This window comes from Bos indicus, chromosome 4 (genome assembly GCF_029378745.1).
Source record: "Bos indicus isolate NIAB-ARS_2022 breed Sahiwal x Tharparkar chromosome 4, NIAB-ARS_B.indTharparkar_mat_pri_1.0, whole genome shotgun sequence".
In the NCBI taxonomy this organism is placed as follows: Eukaryota; Metazoa; Chordata; class Mammalia; order Artiodactyla; family Bovidae; genus Bos; species Bos indicus.
In genome coordinates this window covers 24,251,354-24,276,432 of record NC_091763.1, presented here as the reverse complement: position 1 = coordinate 24,276,432, position 25,079 = coordinate 24,251,354, and the positions used below count along the sequence as shown (strand labels likewise).

Genomic DNA, 25,079 nt, shown 5'->3' with positions numbered 1-25,079 from the left:
CATCTTGAATTTCCACCTACTTTTTCAGAACGAACTTTCACTTGCCATCACTTTGTTCCTTCTCTCCAAGGAGGTATCATGTGGGTTTTTTGTTTATTTCTCTTTTTTTAGTGATAAATTACTCCACCTGCAGCTAAACTCTATTGTTTATCTGTGATCTGGGCAGAAGCCCTTCCTCCTCTTCCCCTCCCGACCGTGGGCGGCTTCTGGGTCAGCGCCCTCTGAACTCTGAACTCGTTCCTGATTGATCCTTGTTCTTTCCTGTCTCGTCACACCCCGTCTGCACACAGACTCTGCTGTTGGCTCCGCTCCGTGGGGCTTTGTTCCTCACGGGTCTCTCTCTGACAGAGGGCTTGATCCGTGCAGCACAGCTCGTTCTCTGTGTTCAGCCTCTGGCTTCAACCACTGAAGCACAAATACTCTCCAGCTGGGAGTCAGACAAGGGCAGAGATGAAGAACCCAGAAGCCCAACAGGATGTTTCGGTTTCCCAGGGGATTCGCATGATGTTTTATGTGATGAAGCCCAGTGAAACGTCATTCCAAACCCTGGAAGAGGTGCCTGATTATGTACGGAAGGTGAGGCTCTCTGGGAAGAGGCTGCTCTTGCTTTTCTCTTAATAAGAAGTAACTTAAATACAGTGTGGGGTTTCATTCATGTCCATTCTTCAGATAATTCTAATAAAAACAGTTTCAAAACAAAGCATGAGGGAAAAGTAGAATTTCCACTTGAATTGAATTTCTGTACAATATCCATAACCATCTCTTCCTGTTAAATTTTCTCTTCCCTGAAATGTCACTCCAGAATCTGATAAAACTTTAAAAAGTTTTCCGGGACACAGTGGCATTACAAATTTAGCTGTTAGAAGCTCAGTATCCAATGGTTATGTGGTATCAGTAAACTTAGTTAACAATTTTGTTTCTAAAGGAAAACTTGTCTACCTCCTCCCAGGAAATGATTTCCTGTTTTGTTGTTGTTGTTGTTGCTTTAAGCAGGGTGGTTCTGCAGAATGGATACACAGCTGAGAATTCAACCCTGGTTTCCTAAGTTTGAACTTAAACCAAGTTTTCTTTGAAACTCTTAAGTGTTCAGAGGCACTTTTCACTTCTGGTTACTGGCCACGATTGGAAGTGGAAATATCCAGAATTAGAACTTGAATACTGAAGTTCCCCACCCTGTCAGAGTTGTTCCTAAAACACTTACTAGTTCAGACCAGAAATAGAAAAGAAAATGACATCAGAAAATATGTTCTTAGGCTTTGGGTTTAGAAAATTTCAGTACTCATGATCAACTTTCAAATGAGAGAATGCCTTAATTTTTTCAGGATTTTATATTACCCCTTTCTGATTTTTTAAGGAAAGAATGTGGTACTCACATCTTTATAAATCATTATTATTTTATATTATGACATCAAACCTAGCCTGATATTTGTCATCAATTATAGATGATTTTTTTCTATAAGAAAAAACTGAATGAATAAAACTTGAATGATGTCTAAAATGTTTAAAATGATCTCATTCTCTGAAATACTCAGAAGCAAAATTTTTTGTTCCTACAGTTTCAATTTTTTTCAAAATTTTATTCGAGTATAATTGATTTACAGTGTTGATTAGTTTCTGCTGTACCACAAAGTGTATCCGTTATACATATACATATCCATTCTTTTAAAGATTCTTTTCCCATATAGATCTTACACAGTACTGAGAAGAATTCTCCATATGCTATACAGTAGGTCCTTATTAGCTGTATATTTTATATATAGTAGTGTGCTGCTGCTGCTGCTCCTAAGTCACTTCAGTCGTGTCCGACTCTGTGCGACCCCATAGACGGCAGCCCACCAGGCTCCCCTGTCCCTGGGATTCTCCAGGCAAGAACACTGGAGTGGCTGCCATTTCCTTCTCCAATGCATGAAAGTGAAAAGTGAAAGTGAAGTCGCTCAGTTGTGTCTGACTCTTGGCGACCCCATGGACTGCAGCCTACCAGGCTTCTCCGCCCATGGGATTTTCCAGGCAAGAGTACTGGAGTGGGGTGCCATTGCCTTCTCCGATATAGTAGTGTGTATTCCTACAATTTCAATTTTGTGATTCCTGTCATTCTAATATGAAAAATATCATGCACATCTTTAAGGAAAGTGATTTAAAGTGGACCTTATCTTTGTAGTGTATTGATAGATTTCTGATTATTGCCCTTATTTTAAAAAGTATTTTTTAGACCTTGAAACATGTCCTGCCTAATCTTTTGTATTTTCTTGGCAGAATTATTGTGGTTGTATCTATGGTTATATTTCTTTCTTTTAAAAATATATTTATTTATTTTGGCTGTGCTGGGTTTTCCTTGTTGCACAGGCTTTTCTCTCGTTGTTGCAAGTAGGGGCTACTCTCTAGCTGTGGTGTGAAGGCTTCTCATTGCAGTGACTTCTTTTGCTGGGGGGTTACAGGGCGCATGGGCTTCAGTAGTTGTGGCAACTGGGCTCAGTAGTTGCGGCTCCTAGGCTCTTGAACACAGGCTCAATAGTTGTGGCACATAGGCCTAGTTGCCTTGCAGCATGTGAACACTTCCTGGACCAGGGATCGAACCCATGTCTCCCGCATTGGCAGATGGATTCTCCACCACTGAGCTGCCAGGGAAGCCTCTATGGTTATATTTTGTATCCAAATCAGATGATAGAATTGGAGTACTTTGTTAGTGTGTGTCTGAAATAAACAGAATTCTTTGCCTGTTGGGAGGAAGTAACCCCCGAGGATAGGTTCGTACCTTTTCTGCTATGAACTGTCACTCTGGGCCTCCCACATCGGGAATGACTAATCAGGAAACTTGGAAGAATTTCATACCAAGCACAATAGCATCTCTCTTCTGCGATTTCCTTTCCAGGCAACTCCATTTTTCATTTCCTTGATGCTGCTTGAGCTGGTTGTCAGCTGGATTCGCAAAGGGAAGCCATCAGGCGGCTTGGATGATGCCTTAGCCTCTTTGTCAGCCGGCATTATGTCTCGGCTTCCGAGGTGAGTTAGCTGGTTAGCTGCGGTGAGTGAATAAACTTAAATTCTCCAGGTAAGATGAAGAAGAAACCCATTGTATGGGGAATTGGTCTGTTTTTACACACATCCCCAAAGAACTCAGTTACGGTCATTGTTTAAATGTTCGATGTTTTGTTCATCATGGATGTTTTACATCTGTTACTGAAAATACTGCTCTAAGTATTATTTATTGTGATTACTGAATTTATTGGTGCCTCCTTAAATTTTGTGCCCAAGGCAATTGCTTGTTTTAGCCTAGTCCCAGGCCTGAGTTTTGTCCTAGTTATCTACTGGGAAATTAATTTTGCCTCAGGCAAATTCACCTGCAGTAGCAATCTCCCTAATCAATGTCACACAAAGCTCTAGGTTTCTACCGTGGTCTCCTAAGTGGTATTTCTGTCTCTGGTCCTATTTCCCACTCCAGTGTTCTCGCCTGGAGAATCCCAGGGATGGAGGACCCTGGTGGGCTGCCGTCTATGGGGCCGCACAGAGTCGGACACGACTGAAGCGACTTAGCAGCAGCAGCAGCAGTCCTATTTCACTTGCAGCCAAATATTTCCATAACATGAATCTGGTGGAAACTCCCTCATAGGTTCCTTATGGCCTGAGGATAATTTCTTCCCTAATCTATGGAGGCCTCTGTCTATCCAGCCTGCCTTCTGGTCCTTTGATTCTTCTTCCCCCATTGCAATAGCCATTTGCTCCATATTTGCCATCACCCAGATGTCTCATGTGGTCATCCAAGTGGCCAGCTCCCATTTATTTCTTCAGTCTCAATATAGACTTCTCATGAAGAGTCATACTCTTCAGCAAGTCTTGTCTGTTTTCCAGCCCTACTTTAGGCATCGCTTCACTACGGGCTGAAATCACTGTGGAGTATTGTGCCTACACCATAGTAGAATTTATTAAGCTCACCTGTTTGCCCCCCACCCCCCGCCCCCACCACCGGCCCTTCCTGCTAGGTTGCCTGTAACTTGAGAAAAAGAAGTGTTCTTTCTTCATAGTTTTAACTCCTATGCCTATAATGATGTACAAAATAATTGTTTATGTGTGTTTTAATGGAGTATGGTTTACAATGCTAATTTCTGCTGTACAATGAAGTGAACCAGCTATATGTATACAGATATCTCCTCGCTCTTGAGCCTCCCTCGCCCTCATCCCACTGCTCTAGGTCATCACAGAGCACAAAGCTGAGCTCCCTGTGCAATACAGTAGGCTCCCATTGGCTATCTATTTTATAGATATTACTGCATATATGTCAGTCCTAATCTCCCAGTTTCTCCCACCCTCCCCTTCCCTTCCATGTATACATGTCCATTCTCTATGTCTGTGTCTCTATGACTGTGCCCTGGGACCAGGTTTATCTGTTCCATTTTTCTAGATTCCGTTCATCTGTTAATATACGGTATTTGTTTTTCTCCTTCTGACTTACTTTGCTCTGTATGATAGACTCTAGGTATAGGAATGAAATTGGGTCATTGGTAGAGATATGGCAGAATTTATTATAAATCTCACATTCCTATAGTGTTATGTTGATGGTGAAGTCTGAGGATGAAGGAATTAAACAATGCATACTGGAGTGGGTTGGCATTTCCTCATCCTCCAGGAGGTCTTCCCAACCCAGGGATTGAACCCAAGTCTCTTGCGTCTCCTGCATTAGTGTGCCCACTCAGTTGTGTCTGACTCTTTGAGACCTCATGGACTGTAACCCACCCGTCTTCTCTGTTCATGGCATTCTCCCAGCAAGAATACTGGGGTTCCCATTTCCTTTTCCAGAGGATCTTCCTGGCCCAGGGATTGAACCCTTGTCTCCTGCGTCTCCTGCATTGGCAGGCAGATTCTTTACCACTGTACCACCTGGGGACCCCAAAATAATGAATGCTGTGCTACTTTTTAGAAAGAATACATTATAATGTGTTTAGAGGAGGTACCAGTGAATGGCGGGCTCTTCGGTGTATGAGAGTTTTCCCAAGAGGAGAGGGTGAGGGAAGAGTCCCTCAGAAGTCTGTGCCTTGTATTACTGGTGAATGTTCTCATTCCTGCTTCCCACCCATTGCTGCTTTTACTGTTTTAAGAGTTTCACTTCTGACCAGTGCTCACTGCTTTGGAATGTTTGCATGAACCGCCCAGTGGGAAACCAAGGTGGATTTTTTAAAAATAAAATAAGAACTTAAAGATAGCTGAGAAAACGTAAAATCATTTCCTATGATTGCATAAAATTATTTAGATAGAAAGTAAACCTAAAGGTAAAATTTATTTCATACATGTTACTATGAAAAAGATAGGTTAATAGTTATAAAATAATAGTAATGATAATCAGAATAGTGATTCTCTGAAAAACTACTCATATGGTATCATGCTGCTGTCAGAATCAGAGAATAATATCTCAAATTATTTTCAATTTCCAGAATACTCTAATTGGGAATTTACAATTATACATAATTTCCTTTATTTCGTGCCTCCCTTTAAACAGAAGTGAACAAAAAATATATTCAGCATACTCAAGGGACAAGTATATTTGACTGTTGAAAAATACTCGGTTATAATAGTTTATTCTGAGAAACTTAAGTGTATAGTTTTATGGAAATGGAACAATTGATGAATTGTCAAAATAACCTGATAACTGAGAAGTGTCCTGCAGGAACAATTACGCATCACATATTTTGTTGAGCTGGAATGAATTTATAAAGAACTCAGGGAGACATCAAGTCGGATGAATGCGTCAGTATTTCTTTCACTGTTTTAAGTTTTACTTTGGTCACAAGTGAGATTAGATTGTTCTCTTATTATATTGTAACAACTAGAAATGTAAACTGTATCCTCAGTACTCTTATTTCTCTTCAACACTGTGATTAAAAGAAAAGGTACAGAATTCTAACAAGATACCCAGGGAATAATATTTCTGCTAAAAAAAAAAACAAAAAACAAAAACAAAAAAAACCCCAAATATAAGGGAAATGGGGAGAGAGAAAGAGAAAATAAAACAAACCAGCCCTTCAGGGATAAGCCTGGAGTTCTTTTTCTTCACATCCCACTACTCAGAACACTCCTTAATCTAGCACAAGCTGTGAACTCTGGTGCCCTTTGAAAGAAAGGGAAAAGGTTGTGAACTTGAATTTGGAGCTTATTTTTTATAGTTGTATTTTGAATGAGAACAGCACCTTACTCCTTTTTTTTGTTCACAGTTTTAAATTACGAAATGCGGATAACTTTGTACATTTTACAAATAATTTTATCTTTCACGGGCTTTTGTCTGAAAGATCTCAGCAAAGCGAATTATCTGGAAATGAAATTTCCCAATGTTTTAATTTATTTTGTTGCTATCACAAAAATTGCCAGACATAAGCAGAGAAGAAAAGCTGGTCCTTAGGATCCACTCTTCGCAATCCTCTTTCAGCACAAGATGAGACGGGGGATTTGACCGAAACTCTTAGAACAATATTTCAGTTGAAACCACAGCATCAAGGGGAATCCTTGTGCAAATCGTTAACAGCTGAAGGGTAGATTGTCACGACATTGATCGTACCCTCTCCGAGGGACTAATTTCATTTTCTACACCACCAACAGGGGCTTGCCATGTCCTTAAAATTCATAATTGCAAGAAAAATGGTAGTATACTATTTGTTAATCCCTTTGTGAGGAATTATAGTTTGGATAGTAATTCCAAATAGGCATGTGGCCTCTGACAAAAATAGTTGGGGAAATCAAAGTGAAACCCTGAACATGTTTTTCCACTTTTCCATTCATGTAATGGAAATGCTGTGTGCAAACTTTGAGGAAAAACAATGTTTATTTGAGGATCTAAGTTTCATTATAACATAAAAGTCAAAGTAGCTTGAAGATCAGTAGCATACTTACCATATTGATGGAAAAGATCTATGTGTATCTTTCAAATCTTTATGTAAGGAAAATTATTCAACAGAGACAAGATTGTATCTTGTTTACAAGCCTGTCAGACAGACCGCAATGCGTAATAAATGTCCATCTGTCCTAAGAACCAGATTCTGAGCAGGCTTGCATCTGTTTTCCTCTTCTAGAATCCAGTAGGCAGACTTCTTAGTAAGAATCTAGTCCTGAAGTTATAGACAAGCATGTGTATTTATCGTAGTTAAAGGCAGTGTATCGTCTGCAGATAATATGCCTTTCTATTGGTTAATTGCATAAATGACTATACAAAATAAAATGAAATATTGACTAAATCAATTTTTTAAAATCTTGCTAAAACTTGTGAAATATCCGGCTACTGAAATGCTAACGAGTGAAAAATAATCACATCTTTTTTTTTTTTTTCCTTGCTTGTTGAAGCAGAACTCAATTTCCAATCCTTCATTAAAAAACTGGGACTTCAATTTGTTACTTCCTTCCAGTGTTTCTGCTTCCATAAATTGCGTCCTCCCCAGAGAAATTTTATTCCTGATATAAATATCTACAGTATGTTTGTTTTTAATGGGTTCATTTATTCTGTTGAAACAGCAGATTATAAATCAAATTGCAATATTTGGAGGTATAATTTAAGTAGGTAAATTTTCAAATGAGTTGGGGACACTCCACTTTTAATACATATGAGTCATTGCCAATTTTTACTATGGAACTATGTCTGCAATGTTGTGCCAAATGTATCTACAGTTTCATTGGCCATGGCTGCCATGGCATTTTCCACTCCTGACAAGAAAGTTTCATCAAAAAAATTAATAAATAAAAAGCAAAACTTAAAAGGAAGTTAAACTTCTTTGAGATTCTTTTGACTCCTTGAGGTAGGACTAGAGAATAAAGGAAAATTGTGTACTGCATTTTTATACTAGACTTTAGTAGCAGAGTTGATACTGTTTTTGGCAACATCAGACTTCTAACAAATGAGTGTCTGCCATTTGGGGTGATGAAACTTAGTAAATATTTATTCATTGTCCTAAATAAGAGATACATTCATTTATGTAATATTAATAATGGCATTTTATTGTGAATATTAATATAGTCATATTAACTGAGAAAATTATGAAAAGACCATCCCAGGCAAACAAAATACATTTTAAAAACCTGCGGCTATGTTAGTTATTTTTGCTAGAGAGAATGCCTCATGTCCTCTTAACTTTTACCTTAGAAACCTCATCAGTAGACTTTGTTTTTCTTAATGATGTAACTTCAGAGATTGCTTCTACACTGTCCTTCCTGAATGAAGGAAGCTTCCTTGTGCTTATTAAGTCTGTGTTTGTGTGCTTATTCAATAGAGTTACTGAATTACTTGAAGTAATTTACTTGTTGCAAAGTAAAAAATGTAGCACATTTAGTTCTTTCACAGAAGTCTCTGGTTTTGTGGTTGTTTAAAAAAGAAATTAAGTTAAACGATTGATTTGTAAATGTCATCTCACGGTAGGAAACAGCAGTACAAATGTTGTCTGCCTGCAGAAGGTAGAGCTTGTTGTTATACACTTTGTTATTACTAAGCAAAAATCAGTATTCCACTAGATGGAGCAAAAGGGGCAGTAACTTTGCAGACAGCGCAAGTTCCTGGGCCAGGTATAAGAGATTTTGAAGTAAATAATTTAATTTCTTGGAAAAAATCAATATAAATACATATATATTTCAAATACGTATTTATTTATTTATAACTTCCTGAAACTTGTAAGGGCATTTTGAGTGATCTCATTTAAATATTGGTTTATTTTTTAGTCTCTGACAAGATTTTTAGAAATAAAGATGCCTGATTTATTTTTTTCAGTTTTGTATCATCTGGCCAAATTAAACAGTACACATTGCCCTAATGATAGTTACGAAATAGTACAAGTTGGCAGATGTCTGTGAACACTGGGTACAGAATTCTACTGACTCTGAAAGTTGGTTTGAAATGTTTACAGTTTGCAGTGAGAGCATTACATCAGTTTTTAGTCGCTTGATTAATGATGAGAGTGTGCGAATATTTGAGAGCTAGATAATTTGAGGATCCGTTCAGCCTAATATTCTCATATCTGAAATTAGATAATGAGAAGGTAAACAATCTCTCCAGTGTTACCTTTCCCTACCTTTGATGATGGGAATGTTCAAACTGAGATGATTTTGATAAAAAATTAGCTTTGTAATTCTCAGTCCCCAAATGATATTTATTCTCACTTACTGATTATTGGAAAATCTCAACATAATAAATTATATTTTTAAAAATCCAGCATCAGTACTGGAACAGTATTTTGATATCTTACCAGAATTTATAGTCACTAAACTTTGACAAGATAGGTATTTTTATTGAGGTACAGTTGATTTATAATATGTTAATTATTGCTGCACAGCAAGATGATTCAGTAATGTATCTATATATATAATTCTTTTTAAAATATTCTCTTCCATTATAGTTTATCATAGGATATTGAATATAGTTCTCTGTGCTATACAGTAGGGCCTTATTATCATCCATTCTGTATATAAAACCTTGGGCTTCCCTGTTGGCTCAGTGGTAAAGAATCTGCCTGCGAATGCAGGAGACGTAGGTTTGATCCCTGGTCCAGGAAGATTCCCTGGAGAAGGAATTGTCAACCCACTCCAGTATTTTTGCCTGGGAAATCTCATGGACAGAGGAACCTAGTGAGCCATAGTCCATGTGGTCGCAAAGAGTGGGACACGACTTAGTGACTAAACAACAATATAAAAGCTTCTCTCTGCTAACCTCAACCTTCCGCTCCATCTCTCCCCCAACCCCTGACCCCTTGGCAACCACCAGTTTGACTGGACAAATTTCTAGTGTGAACAGAAAATGTTAAATAAAACACATTAAAAATTAGCTGTCTTTCATTTGCCAACAGATAGGCCGCAGGCCTAAGAGAAATAGCTATTTGGGAAGAATTTATAAAAAATATAGGACAATGGGAGCAAAGCCTCTAGGTATACAGGCTGTTGATGAGCTGTCTAATGCCTCCTATTTAGATCATGTTCTCGCTCTTGCTCTCAAACTTCATGAGAAAAGGATCTCACTCAGTTCAGTTCAGTCGCTCAGTCATGTCCGACTCTTTGCAACCCCATGAGTTGCAGCACGCCAGGCATCCCTGTCCATCACCAACTCCTGGAGTTCACTCAAACTCACGTCCATCAAGTCAGTCATGCTATCCAGCCATCTCATCCTCTGTCGTCCCCTTCTCCTCCTGCCCCCAATCCCTCCCATCATCAGAGTCTTTTCCAATGAGTCAGCTCTTCGCATGAGCTGGTCAGAGTACTGGAGTTTCTGCTTTAGCATCATTCCTTCCAAAGAACATCCAGGACTGATCTCCTTTAGAATGGACTGGTTGGATCTCCTTGCAGTCCAAGGGACTCTCAAGAGTCTTCTCCAACACCACACTTCAAATGCATCAATTCTTCGGCGCTCAGCTTTCTTCACAGTCCAACTCTCACATCCATACATGACCACAGGAAAAACCATAGCCTTGACTATACGAATCTTTGTTGGCAAAGTAATGTCTCTGTTTTTGAATATGCTATCTAGGTTGGTCATAACTTTCCTTCCAAGGAGTAAGCGTCTTTTAATTTCATGGCTGCAGTCACCATCTGCAGTGATTTTGGAGCCCCCCCAAAATAAAGTCTGCCACTGTTTCCACTGTTACCCCCTCTATTTCCCATGAAATGATAGGACCAGATGCCATGATCTTCGTTTTCTGAATGTTGAGCTTTAAGCCAACTTTTTCACTCTCCACTTTCACTTTCATCAAGAGGCTTTTGAGTTCCTCTTCACTTTCTGCCATCAGGGTGGTGTCATCTGCATATCTGAGGTTATTGAGATTTCTCCCAGCAATCTTGATTCCAGCTTGTGCTTGTAGCATTTGGTTATTCCAAGCCCCTGTGTTACCTCATTTCCATCTCTGTATGATAAAGTAAGCTCGCTACATATGCAAATTGCATATGTCTCTTCCCTCAGAATAGGGGTTAGAATTGTTTGAATTCCAGCGTGCAAAGTCATAAGCAGGGGAGAATGGTGGCATTGGGAAGAGAAAGAGTAAAAGGTTTAGCTTTACAATTCTGGGTCTGGTGGGAATATTTTTGAAAATGTAGGTGCTATTTCCTGCAATCAAGAGCTTTGCAGAGCTTGATAATCATTTCCCAGCTGTATCCCTTGCTGAATTGTTTCTAGTTGTGGGTATTCCATGGCCATTTTTTCCCATTTATGATGGAAGAGGATCATATCCATCTTGCTGATAGAGAGCTGGGGATTTAATTCCCACAGCTTCTCCTCTCTTCCTCTTCACCTTGAAAAAGTTTAGCTTTGTGCTAAGGTGTGAAAAAAAAAAAAAGAAAAAGTCTTGACTGTAGTATGTCAGGCATATTTCAGCTCGATTTGTGTCAACCCTAATAAGTAAGTTGACAGAATAATAAATTGAGTGCCTGCTCAAGACCTGGCACCTGTACAGGAAATAAAGACACATTTCAATTGCAGGCAGGTTCTTTTTGTTTTACAAATGGAAGTTTTCCAGGGATCCCCTGTTTGTTTTACTGAAATCTTGGTATCTGAAAGCCTCTTTTAACTGTCATTGGAAAACTTGACAAGAAAGACAGCACCTTTGAAAAGAGATACTGAGCTGGTGGGACACGGATGAGGCAGGTGGCTGTATTTGCCCTCTTCACTGCTATGTCTTCCCTTTTTTGTGCTCTGCCTGACACCCAGTAGATTCTTAATGGAAATTCATTGAAAGATTGAATGAATTCATGAGTTGACCTGCTTTGACACTGTGTACTAAAACAAATGTCAAAAGACTGCAGATTATTTCAACTTTCTGTTGCATTTTCTTTTTTTTTTTTATTTTAATCCGTTGCATTTTCTGTCTTAATATTTTTCTTTCTGGATCAGTCTTTTGTATTTAGGGTTATCAACTGGGACAGTTTTGCTCCTAGGAGACATTTGGACAGTTTGTTATCACACCAGAAGTGGAGGGCTGTGTTGCTGGTATGCAGTCAGTAGAGACTGGGGATGCTGCTCACCCGCCTACAATGCACAGGACCAACCCCCACAACAAAGAATTATCTGGCCCCAAAGGCAACAGTGTCAAACTTTAGAATCTCTGAGAAAACTTAAGTTAGACCCTTTAAAATTCATATTATTCACTATTTTTTACCTAGAATTTGAATTTTATTTGGTCAGTCCTCTACCACTGAGTCCTAGGGAACAATGTTAAGTTTCCTAATTTGAGTAATTGTTTTCACAAGACAGACCCCTACAACTGAGAATTATTTTGTCTGGATGTCAGTAATGAATGACATTGTTCAGAAGTCATAGTCTAGATATGAATTACCAACCAAGCTAACTTACTTTACAATAAAATTTTTTCTACCCACCCCCCACCATGTTCAGACAGTAAAGAGTCTGCCTGCAATGGAGGAGACTGTGGGTTCAATCCCTGGATTGGGAAGATCCCTTGGAGAATGGAACGGTGGCCCACTCCAGTATTCTTGCCTGCAGAGTTTCATGGATAGAGGAGCCTGGGGGGCTACAGTCCATGGGGTCACAAAGAGTTGGACACAGTGAGCTACTAACACTCTCACCCTGATCAATAACCTGGATGACAAACTGGAAGACACATTTCAAATCTCAAGTTCTTGAATTCCTCGGAGTTCCAGAGCAGGGTGAGAGCCCCTGGCCCATTGTCTATCCTGTCCCATGAGGGACCTCACATACCTATGTGTGGACACCCAGATTGCTCATCCCATCTCTGTCTACATGTCCAAAAAAGCCACTTTTATCTACCTTGTCATGGTGAACCTTTTCCACACCCACAGGTGGGCCCTCTGGAGGTCTGGACCAGGAAAGGGACTCATGCAGGTCCTGAAAGCAGGTTGAAGGCCGCCTGACGGGGGGTTCTGGAGTGTCCAGGGCTTGGACTGAGTTGTGACAGGAGTGCTGGGTAGGCAGTCCAATTGGGTCAGGGACTCGTCTTTAAGGACAAAATGGCTCTTTCCAATCATATAATTGTTGGAGGAGGCCATGGAGAGGAGGTGACGCTGGTTGACGTATAAGCTGAAGCTTTCTTACCCTTCCCCTCTCTTCTGCACTCTGCCCCGTCTGTGGAATGTAAGTTCCACCCACAATCCCATGATATTGGCAGCTGTTTCAAGGATGAATCCTTGAGAGAGTAAGGTGTTGTTGAGGCCATCTTGCCTGAATAAATGAATTAACCCAGTGAGGACCTTTCTGGAAACTCTCAAGATTCTGGAGGGACAGTATGGAGATTTATGTTTCCCATAGCCACCGACAAACCAGCTCTGTAAGTTCCTTTGTTTATAAAAACTGCCACCTCCCAATCTAGAGTGTTGCATCTTATTCTTTAGTCTCTTCTTACTCTACCTGTATGACCAAAATTTATAAACTGAGAATAATCTTAAATTGAAATTTGAGTTTTAAGATCTGATGATGCATAATCCTTTTTGAAAGTATAGGCATTTGTCATTTCTATTGATTATTTTATTAGTGCCATTGGGAAGAGGACTAGTGTTTTGTGTTACTGATTAAATAATAACTTGAAGAATTCAAAATATGGGGCTATTTTAAAGTTCTTATCGATAAATCACAGTTAAAATCATATCATAATTAAAGTCAAAAGTAGATTAAAAGTAAATACCTGGGTCTCCAGCAAACCCAGTAACATGTTCATTCATAGAGGCTGACTGTGTAAAGGGAAATATTAGTAAAAGAATGAATATAAAGAGAAAACTAAAGATCTGCTTCTTTGACTTTTATTTAAAATTAGTATATTTAAGAACTTCCTCAGTTCATGGTTTATAAATAAATTTTTATTCAGTAGTATCATTCATTTTACATATGAATGATAAATATAAGTGAAAAAGTTAGTTCAGTCTTATCTATAAAAGTGATAAAAGCAATGATTAGCTTGAGTCTGATCTTAAATTTGCTCACAGAAAACTTAAAAGGAAAAATACTCCTGTTTATAAAATTGAAGTATATTATGTATATTTTTGAAAGTTCTTGAAATAGAATTTGCAGAAGCTTGATTGAACAGGTGGTAAGAGATAATTTATATGAGTTTTAAAAACAATTGTTTACTTCTAGGAAAAATATTCTTTTATATTTTGAGATCAACAGTTTGTTACTACAAGGAATCAGATCAGATCAGATCAGTCGCTCAGTCGTGTCCGACTCTTTGCGACCCCATGAATTGCATAACTCCAGGACTCCCTGTCCATCACCAACTCCTGGAGTTCACCCAGACTCACGTCCATCGAGTCAGTGATGCCATCCAGCCATCTCATCCTCTGTCGTCCCCTTCTCCTCCTGCCCCCAATCCCTCCCAGCATCAGAGTCTTTTCCAATGAGTCAACTCTTCTCATGAGGTGGCCAAAGTACTGGAGTTTCAGCTTTAGCATCATTCCTTCCAAAGAAATCCCAGGGTTGATCTCCTTCAGAATGGACTGGTTGGATCTCCTTGCAGTCCAAGGGGCTCTCAAGAGTCTTCTCCAACACCAAAGTTCAAAAGCATCAATTCTTTGGCGCTCAGCCTTCTTCACAGTCCAACTCTCACATCCATACATGACCACAGGAAAAACCATAGCCTTGACTATACGAACCTTTGTTGGCAAAGTAATGTCTCTGCTTTTGAATATGCTATCTAGGTTGGTCATAACTTCCCTTCCAAGGAGTAAGTGTCTTTTAATTTCATGGCTGCAGTCACCATCTGCAGTGATTTTGGAGCCCCCCAAAAATAAAGTCTGCCATTGTTGCCACTGTTTCCCCATCTATTTCCCATGAAGTGGTGGGACCGGATGCCATGATCTTCGTTTTCTGAATGTTGAGCTTTAAGCCAACTTTTTCACTCTCCTCTTTCAATTTCATCAAGAGGCTTTTGAGTTCCTCTTCACTTTCTGCCATCAGGGTGGTGTCATCTGCATATCTGAGGTTATTGATATTTCTCCCGGCAATCTTGATTCCAGTTTGTGTTTCTTCCAGTCCAGTGTTTCTCATGATGTACTCTGCATATAAGTTAAATAAACAGGGTGACAATATACAGCCTTGACGAACTCCTTTTCCTATTTGGAACCAGTCTGTTGTTTCATGTCCAGTTCTAACTGTTGCTTCCTGAGCTGTATACAAATTTCTCAAGAGGCAGATCAGGTGATCTGGTATTCCCATCTCTTTCAGAATTTTCTACAGTTTATTGTGATCCACACAGTCAAAGGCTTTGGCATAGTCAATAAAGCAGAAATAGATGTTTTTCTGGAACTCTCTTGCTTTTTCAATGATCCAGCGGATGTTGGCAATTTGATCTCTGGTTCCTCTGCCTTTTCTAAAAGCAGCTTGAACATCAGGAAGTTCACGGTTCACATATTGCTGAAGCCTGGCTTGGAGAATTTTGAGCATTACTTTACTAGCATGTGAGATGAGTGCAATTTTGCGGTAGTTTGAGCATTCTTTGGCATTGCCTTTCTTCGGGATTGGAATGAAAACTGACCTTTTCCAGTCCTGTGGCCACTGCTGAGTTTTCCAAATTTGCTGGCATATTGAGTGCAGCACTTTCACAGCATCATCTTTCAGGATTTGGAATAGCTCAACTGGAATTCCATCACCTCCACTAGCTTTGTTCCTAGTGATACTTTCTAAGGCCCACTTGACTTCACATTCCAGGATGTCTGGCTCTAGGTGAGTGATCACACCATCGTGATTATCTGGGTCATGAAGATCTTTTTTGTACAGTTCTTCTGTGTATTCTTGCCATCTCTTCTTAATATCTTCTGCTTCTGTTAGGTCCATACCATTTCTGTCTTTTATTGAGCTCATCTTTGAATGAAATGTTCCTTTGGTATCTCTGATTTTCTTGAAGAGATCCCTAGTTTTTCCCATTCTGTTGTTTTCCTTTATTTCTTTACAAGGAATACAGAGTGCTATGAGGATCCAGTTTGAGATGCTAAGAAAAATATCTAAAAAGCTTGAAGCATGTGTGTGTGTGTATGTGTGTGTGTGTGTGAAAGGAAGGACAGAGTAGAGAAGAGAGGATGGAGTTAGGCAGCAGCAACTTAAACTTTATTGGATTAACACATGTTAACTTAGTAGGCATTTTTCAGTCCTCTTTAAAAACATGCTGTTTATAATTTTCTACTTTTTACATTTCCTTTAAAAAGCACCCTTCTCGTGTTCTTTATTAAGATTTAGAAATGACAGTCGCAGCAAACAGTCATAGTTTTGTCATATTTTGTTAAATGGGTTCTGTGAAAAGTATTTTTAAGAGACACATAAAAAGAACATCCTGCTAAGTTCCATGAAACAGAGAAATAGTTGGCATCCGTGATGCCTGTGAAACAAAAGGAAACATGGTATGAATCACTTGGATACCAAGGGAACTGAGCCTCTTCAAAAGCAAGATAGAACAGCAAGAAACCAAGAAAAAGAGGGAAAGGATCTTATTTTTACATGTGAACAGATTCACTTTTGTATATAATCTAAAATGTTTTAGCATAAGTTAACCTCTAAAATATAGTATAATCATTACTGATAGATTTTATCTTTCCAGGTTGTTTTCCAGGAGCATTGAGCTGACTAGTTATGTTTATATCTGGGAGAACTACAGACTCATTAGTTTGCCTTGGGATTCTCCATGGACTTGGTATTTAACTTTCTTGGGAGTTGACTTTGGTTACTACTGGTTCCATCGTATGGCTCATGGTAAGTTCCAAACCAAGGCTTTATTGCTACTGAACTTACGTTGAACTGTGTTTGCCACTTAGTTGGTATTCAGTAAATATTTATTGAATGAATGACTAAATGAATAACTTATTTACAGTATCTAAAGATTAACAATGAAAATTTACTTTGCGTTTTAAATGGAAACAATCTGAAGTCATTGTTGAAAAATGTGAAATTACTAGAGGTACATATTTCACACTTCTTGTATATAATGTATTTTTGTTAAACCCTTTAGAAAGTCCTGGCTATTGGATCACTTCACATCCCAATTATCTAGGGTCATTCAGAAGAGCTTTGTAACAGCCCGGAATCCTAGCTAACGTGCTGTCATGTAAGCCTGATTCAAGTTCTTGGCTGTGTTGCCATGTTACAAATGAAAATGCAATCAGCTAAGGCGCTAGCCATAATGCACTTGAGTGTGACCACAGCTTTGCACAATTTCTCATCTGGTATAAAACCTTCATATTGTACTGGTTCACTGAGTTTGCTTGTGTGGATTCTTGGCTGCACTTTCCAAAGAAATGTTTTGTTATGGAAAGGAAAATGGAGGAGCACGGAGCTGTCTAAATCTCTTACTGGAATAAGCTGGGGTTGAAGAATGATTGTAGAGGTAAGGTGAGCTAGTGGTCTGTAAGGAGGAAGGAGGCATGCAAAAGTATTTCTACAAGGAAATGGAGCAAAGTGCTAATTTGGGCAATCTACTGAGGAATTGAACTCAGGATTTCAGTGGGTAGTTGGGTTGAGTGGGTGGGGAGGAAGGAAGGAAGAGGAAGAAACCTGGAATAATAATACAAAATAGATGGGGGATGGAAAGGAGAGCCACGGAGATCAGAGTGAATAACTGAGCTATGTGTGTGGGAGTATGTGTGACTAAATGTCCTTGCCAAGCAAGGATGAAGGAAATAGGAGTAGCACAGACAGCATCAGGCTAAAGGCAGCTAAACTTTACACACAGTGTTATTTTGTTAAGCACTTTAAATGTGACATTTAATGACACTGTAAAGAGTGTTAATTCAGTAAAACAATTTGGAGGGAACAGATAAACTAGAAAAAGTTGTTTGTTTTGTGTGTGATAACCTTTGCCTTTGAAAATAGTAGATCATCTCCTGACATCATTTCCTTGTATATAAATGAAAGAGGATACTCCCAAATTGAACATGATTAAGAATAAAATAGGGTCTACGCAGTAAACTTTGTATTTCATTTCAAAACAGTAGTTTTCTCCCTGAAGCAAACCCATTGGCAATTTCCCTCACTTTCTGTTGTAGCAAATGGGTAATGCAGAGAGCATTTACACTGTATTAGTTAATTTCAGGAACTTTCTAATATCACACTGTCCTGTACAGATGTGTTTGTTTGGAAAATCTGCAAATTCGCTTAATCTTTGAAAGTCCATTATAACAGAAAACAAAGAACCAACAAAATATAACCAAATATAAAATGTTTAGAAATATGTTGATTGTAAGTGCTCTCAGGGAAGAGCAATAAAATAAAATAATATGTTAAAAACATGGAATCAAAGTTGTTTAAAGTATGCTTCCCATTAGAAAATTTTGAATCAAATCCAGTAAAGGCAGCCATTAAAAAAATCTGAAACCTTCTGGAAAAACACTCACCACTTTCAGGCCATGAAGCTTAATCATAAGTTCAAAGACTTTTGACTTGTGATGGAAAGCTAGTTGGAAAAAAAAAAAAAAAAAAAAAACTACGTAGTTAAATGTGTCAAATTTCAATGAAACAATCAATTTTTAAATTTTATATGATAATGCAAAATATTAAAATAGGGTTTTAGAAATCTAAATCTGTAGACATACAGAGTGAGAAGATAAAGCCAGTAATATCAAATTTTTTTAGTCTATTGGATTACTGAGCAATTAATTGGTTAAATTTATTTCAACTGAAAAGTTGAACAGTTCTAAAGTCTTAATGTTGTCTTAAAATATTTTTTAAGACCCTGCTTTTTCTACTTAATGTGTTACTTTCCTTTCACTGTTTGCAATAAAATGACATAATAAAAGTATACTCCACATTTGCTGAATGTTAAATGCTATGACTTTTGAAGAAACAGTTTACTATATATTGAAAATTTTGTTTTTGCATGCATTTAAATCACTTCTTTATAAGCTACATTATTGCTAAGTGTTTGTTGTTATTGCTGGTTTACTAGTTTGTTTTGCATACATGTAGAATTTTCTTCAATGGCACCCCACTCCAGTACTCTTGCCTGGAAATTCCCATGGACGGAGGAGCCTGGTGGGCTGCAGTCCACGGGGTCACTAAGAGTCGGGCACAACTGAGCGACTTCACTTTCACTTTTCACTTTCATGCATTGGAGAAGGGAATGGCAACCCACTCCAGTGTTCTTGCCTGGAGAATCCCAGGGACGGGGGAGCCTGGTGGGCTGCCGTCTATGGGGTCGCACAGAGTCGAACATGACTGAAGTGACTTAGCAGCAGCAGCAGCAGCAGAATTTTCTTACATTAAAGAGAGAGTTTCCTTCCCTGGTAGCTCAGCTAGTAAAGAATCCACCTACAACGCAGGAGACCCTGATTTGATTCCTGGGTTGGGAAGATCCTCTGGAGAAGGGATAGGCTACCCACTACAGTATTCTTGGGCTCAGATTGTAAAGATAGTAATGAATCCACCTGAAATACAGGAGACCCCAGTTCAGTTCCTGAGTTGGGAAGATCCTCTGGAGAAGGGATAGGCTACCCACTCCAGTATTATTGGGCTTCCCAGGTGGCTCAGATGACAAAGAATCTGCCTGCAGTGGGACAGACCTGGGTTTGATCCCTGGGCTGGGAAAATCCCCTGGAGAAGGGACCAGGCTACCCACTGCAGTATTCTTGCCTATAGAATTCCATGGACCAGGGAGCCTGACATGCTACATTCCATGTGGTTGCAAAGAATTGGACAATGAGTGAGTGACTTGCACTTTTTGTATTTGTAGGAAAGTTTAAAAAACCTTGAATTCTATCTCTGTCTCTATGAAAAATGGCAGAGGATTATTTGAGGCTATATGTATTCTTTATATGTCATTCCTTTTTCCCCTGGAAAAAATGAGAAAGAAATTGATAACTTATCAATTTACACAGAAACAGGAGTTGTGCAATAATTATCCTACAGTGCTTTGACTACTTTAGAAAGATGGAATGATAACATTAAGTAGGTCTTAAAGTAACTTCTTACATGCTTAGTCTCCTTTACAGAAAGCTACATTATTTTTCTTTGTACTTCCTATTAGCTGTACTAAACATGTAATAAGAAAAAGAGTAAAGATTTTTAAGGGAACTTTTAAAATATAAATGATTATTTCTTGAGGGGCAGCCAGAATGAGCCTTCCAGGGTGCTGGTAATAGACTTGAGTGTGATAATAGACTTGTAGTTATATGAGTGTATATTCTTGTAAAAATTTATCAGTTTGTACATTTAAAGTTTATGTACTTTATCACTGGACTTCCCTGGTAGCTCAGTTGGTAAAGCATCTGCCTGCAATGCAGGAGACCCTTGTTTGATTCGTGGGTTGGGAAGATCCCCTGGAGAAGGGAAAGCTACGTACTTCAGTATTCTGGCCTGGAGAATTCCATGGACTGTATAGACAATAGACTTGTAGTTTTATTTGGGCTCCAAAATCACTGCAGATGGTGACTGCAGCCATGAAATTAAAAGACGCTTACTCCTTGGAAGGAAAGTTATGACCAACCTAGATAGCATATTCAAAAGCAGAGACATTATTTTGCCAACAAAGGTTCGTCTAGTCAAGGCTATGGTTTTTCCTGTGGTCATGTATGGATGTGAGAGTTGGACTGTGAAGAAGGCTGAGCACCAAAGAATTGATGCTTTTGAACTGTGGTGTTGGAGAAGACTCTTGAGAGTCCCTTGGACTGCAAGGAGATCCAACCAGTCCATTCTGAAGGAGATCAACCCTGGGATTTCTTTGGAAGGGATGATGCTAAAGCTGAAACTCCAGTACTTTGGCCACCTCATGGGAAGAGCTGACTCATTGGAAAAGACTCTGATGCTGGGAGGGATTGGGGGCAGGAGGAGAAGGAGACGACAGAGGATGAGATGGCTGGATGGCATCACTGACTCAATGGACGTGAGTCTGAGTGAACTCTGGGAGTTGGTGATGGACAGGGAGGCCTGGCGTGCTGTGATTCATGGGGTCGCAAAGAGTCGGACACGACTGAGTGACTGAACTGATATACTTGTAAAAATGTATTAATTTGTACATTTAAAGATGTACTTTATCTACACCTCAATAAAATGTTAAGCTAGTAAATAATGCCACCAATGTACTTTCTGCTGAATAGTCAGAATGATACAATGAGTAAATAAATTTAAAAATAGGAATCAAGAAGTTATGTTTTGTGACAGTAAGCATAAACATATGACCTTACACAGATTTTACTGCATCAGTTTCTGTAACTAAAGATGGTGCAAGTATCAGCTTGCCAGTCATTCATTGTATTCCCTCTCTTCCTCACATTCTTCTTTGCTATTTCTTGTCTTATCAGAGGTAGACCTCAGAGATGCTCCTCTTTTGTGAGTGACTTGTTGTTAGGTTCTGCAATTCAAAGGTCTGGTAGGACACAGCAAAGGCAGGACAAGAGGGAGGGGCTTTGTTTCTGTTTTCTGAAGTGCCGTTTTCTATCAGCCCTTAACAGATGAATATGTGGGGAACCTCGTGGTGTTCATCTCGTGGTTAAGATGTAGCCTTTAGTGTCTGATGGACCCCTGTGCTCTAGGTGGCCAGTGGACTGGGTGTATCCCACACCCTCTGGGGTCTACACCCTCTTGCAATCTCTTTGTTCCCAGTAGAGTCCCTATGGGAGCACAACCTGTACAGAGATGCAGACTCTTAGACTTGGTGTTGGTCATGGTAAAGGGCTCTTTGAAACTTGTAAGTATTTGCCTCATTCACTCTCCTTAAGATCTATGGGTAATATTTGTGTTCTACAGATTCTACTTCTGTGCTACTGACCTGTACCTTGTTTAACTCTTTTAGTTAACTACCTTTTTACTAGTTAATAATTCAGTGCATTAACTTTACTTATTACAATGATTGTATGCTTTTTGTTTCCTGATTGAACCCTGACTGATGCAGTGAGCCTTCCCACATATTATATAGGGTTATAAATTAGAGTTCAGCTGGCTATAACCTTTACTATTTCCTTCTGAGGCATTGATCATACATTTAGACTGTAACACTTGAGCCCAGTTCTGAAAGACAAGACATTGAAATATAAAATTGTTATAAAGAGAAACCTATACAATTTCCTCAAATTCTAGTTCTTTTACTCAACAAGTAAGCTGCCTTTACTTTTACTCAACAAGTAAACTCCTTAATTCATTTTCTATTTATTTATTCCTTTATCTAAACAAGGTGAGTGTTCACAATTTTTGTGTAATTAAACTTTTATTCCCACAAGTTTAGTGTCACTCAGCATTTGTATATGATTAATTAAGCTTTTCACTCCTAATTGAATTTTAAGGGGGTTAAATTTAGATAATTCTAATTTTCATTATTGTTTAAACAAAGCATAAGCAGATATATTGAACAGAATTTTTTTTTTTTTTTTGGTTGGGAGATAGTGGCAGAAATGTAGTCTATATTGAAAAACCGGTTACTTAAGCATTCTTGTCTTTCTTTTTTTTAGCAACCAGTATTTTTGTAAGTCTTTGCCACATATTATGCCTCACTTACAAAAATATGTGACTGTATTTTTATTGAATCACTGAGGTGAAGTCCTCTCTTTATTTGCCTTGTTTATTGCTATTCCTCTTGCTTTTTCCCCGTGATTTCTCACCTTCTCTCAGCTCTTGGAGGAGTCATCCTTCACAGTATGTATAAAGGAAGCCTTGGAATTCCCATCACCGTGCCTATGACCTCCAATTTCTCATCATTAATTTCTGATAAGGAGCCTGGCACCCATGCTAACCATTTCCTCTGAGCTTCCCTGGTGTCTCAGGCAATAAATAATCTGCCTGCAATGTGGAAGACCCAGGTTCAGTCCCTGGGTGGGGAAGATCCCCAGGAGAAGGGAATGGCAGCCCAGTCCAGTATTCTTGCCTGGAGAATTTCATGGACAGAGGAGCCTGGTGAGTTCCAAGGGATCGCAAAGAGTCTGACACGACTGGACAACTAACACTTTCACATTTTCATTTCCATGACAAGGGCTATCTTATGACTAATATTAAACATTTATCCGCAGGAGCACTTCCAATGTGTATGCACTGAAATATTATCGTTATTTCCCCAAGAGAGCACCATTTGAAGGAAATTTCCCCTGGAAATAACTTATTTTATCACTGACAGCTGCAGTCACCCTTAAAGCCACAGTCTAAATTTCCTTTGTTGTTTTTATATTCTGTACATAGATAATGTATGAAAAGCACACTTGATACAAAGAATCTAGCCATGATCAGAGGGTTGAAAGTAAAGATCCTTTCAAATAGAGAATTCATACACTTGCTAATAAAGGATAGAACTTTCAGAAATCTTAATTAGCCTATTTCTGAACACTGATAACTATAATATAGATATATGTCTGGGAATAGTTGGAAGTACTTGAGGATGACTTTAGTAATATTTTACAGAATTAATAAAGCTCTGAAATGAGTATTCAAAATGAAACTGAAAGACAGAGATAAAGATTAATTTATCAGCATTATCTGACATGACTGACTCTATTTAAGACAGCTGCTGCTGCTACTAAGTTGCTGCAATTGTGTCCGATTCTGTGCGACCCCATAGACGGCAGCCTATCAAGCTCCACCATCCCTGGGATTCTCCAGGCAAGAACACTGGAGTGGGTTGCCATTTCCTTCTCCGATGCATGAAAGTGAAAAGTGAAAGTGAAGTCGCTCAGTCGTGTCCGACTCTTAGGACCCCATGGACTGCAGCCCACCAGGCTCCTCCGTCCATGGGATTTTCCAGGCAAGAGTACTGGAGTGGGCTGCCATTCCCTTCTCCTGGGGATCTTCCAGGAGATTTAAGACAGAGAATATGCTAATTTTCTTTTCCTGCTGAGCCTAGTACTCTTGCGTGTTACCTAGCAGAGCAATGGAATTTGAGTGAAGTTTAGGTGTGTAACTCTGTATGTGCAACTATGTACTATCCACATGACCTTGAGATTAACCTCTCTGATATAGATTTTATTTCCTTCCTATATTCCCCAGACTGTACACTTCATACCCATGACTTATTGATTTGAAACTGTAAGTTTGTAGCTCGTAGTCTCCCTCACCTATTTCTTTGGCACCGATTCTTAAATTTCCAAATCTCTGAATGTGCTGATTAACCTTTCTCAAAGTACTTACATAAAAACCAAATGGAATCCTGTTAAAAATTCATATTCCTGAAATGATGCTAGTATCAGGATTAATAACTAAAATTCAAGTATTATTGAAAGCCATTGGAAGAGCATCAAATGTAGTGGTAGAAACACGTAGATTCTAGAGCCAAAATAATGGAAGATTCAGTATTCTCCAGATATGAATTCTTTCCAACTTGTCCCATAGATTCCGTTAATCCCTAATCAAAATCTTGCAAGTTATTTTGTGGATATTGACAAATTAATTTTAAAGTTTACCTGGAGAGGCAAAAAGACTTAACACAGAATGTTGAAGAAGAAAACAATAGCCAACAAAACATTGGAGGAAAAGAAGAAACTTGGAAGATTGATGCCACCCATCTTCAAGACTTATGAGCCTATGAAGGTACAGAGGTCAAGACTATATGGTATTGTCAAAAGACAGACAAATATAGATCAATGGAAGAGATTAGAGACCCTCAAATAGATCGGCGTAGTTGTGGTTGGCAAAAACGAGCAAAGGCAATTCACTTAAACCAAGAAGAGTCTTTTCAACAAGTAGAGCTGAAACAACAGGACATTTACATGTAAGAAGTAAACCTAGACACAGACTTTACAACCCTTCACAAAAGTTAAGCAGAATCTTAAACGTAAAACAAAACTATAAAACTCTTTGAAGATAACATGGGAGTAAATGTATAAGTAAGATTTTGGGTGTTGAGATAACCTTTTAGGTACAACATCAAAGGCATGATCCATTAAAAAATTGATAAACTGGACTTCATTAAAATTCAAAACTTTTACTCTATGAGAGACAATGTCAAGAGGATGAGAAGACAAGCCAGATGGGAGAAAGTATTGGCAAAAGACACATCTGATAATAAACTGTTACCCAAAATGTACAAAAAACTATTACAGACTCTGTGGAGCTGGACTGCCTGGGTTCAGACTTTGGCTCTACAACTTACGGTGTAATATTGAGCAAGTTATGCCTCCTCTTATTTATCCTTATTTGTAAGATACAAATAACAATAGTGTAACCCACATAAGATCGTTGTGTGGTATAAATGAATTATAGTTGAGAAACGCTA

General features: G+C 38.8%; 1 protein-coding gene across 6 annotated transcripts in view; it reads left to right on the top strand.

Moving 5' to 3' along the window:
- Positions 1-260: 260 nt before the first annotated feature.
- AGMO (alkylglycerol monooxygenase) overlaps positions 261-25,079 on the top strand; it is a 408,240-nt gene continuing 383,421 nt past the window's right edge. For 2 of the 6 annotated variants that reach the window (XR_011566186.1, XM_070787550.1), the window contains exons 1-3: positions 261-576; positions 2,870-3,000; positions 16,500-16,651. Coding sequence is in view for 4 of the 6 variants with exons in the window: in XM_070787550.1 (XP_070643651.1) it covers positions 451-576; positions 2,870-3,000; positions 16,500-16,651 (409 nt within the window). In the remaining 2 variants the exon portion in view is untranslated. The remainder of the gene's footprint in view (positions 577-2,869; positions 3,001-16,499; positions 16,652-25,079) is intronic. The other 4 variants (XM_019958486.2, XM_070787551.1, XR_011566185.1 and 1 more) reach the window with 2 other exon arrangements.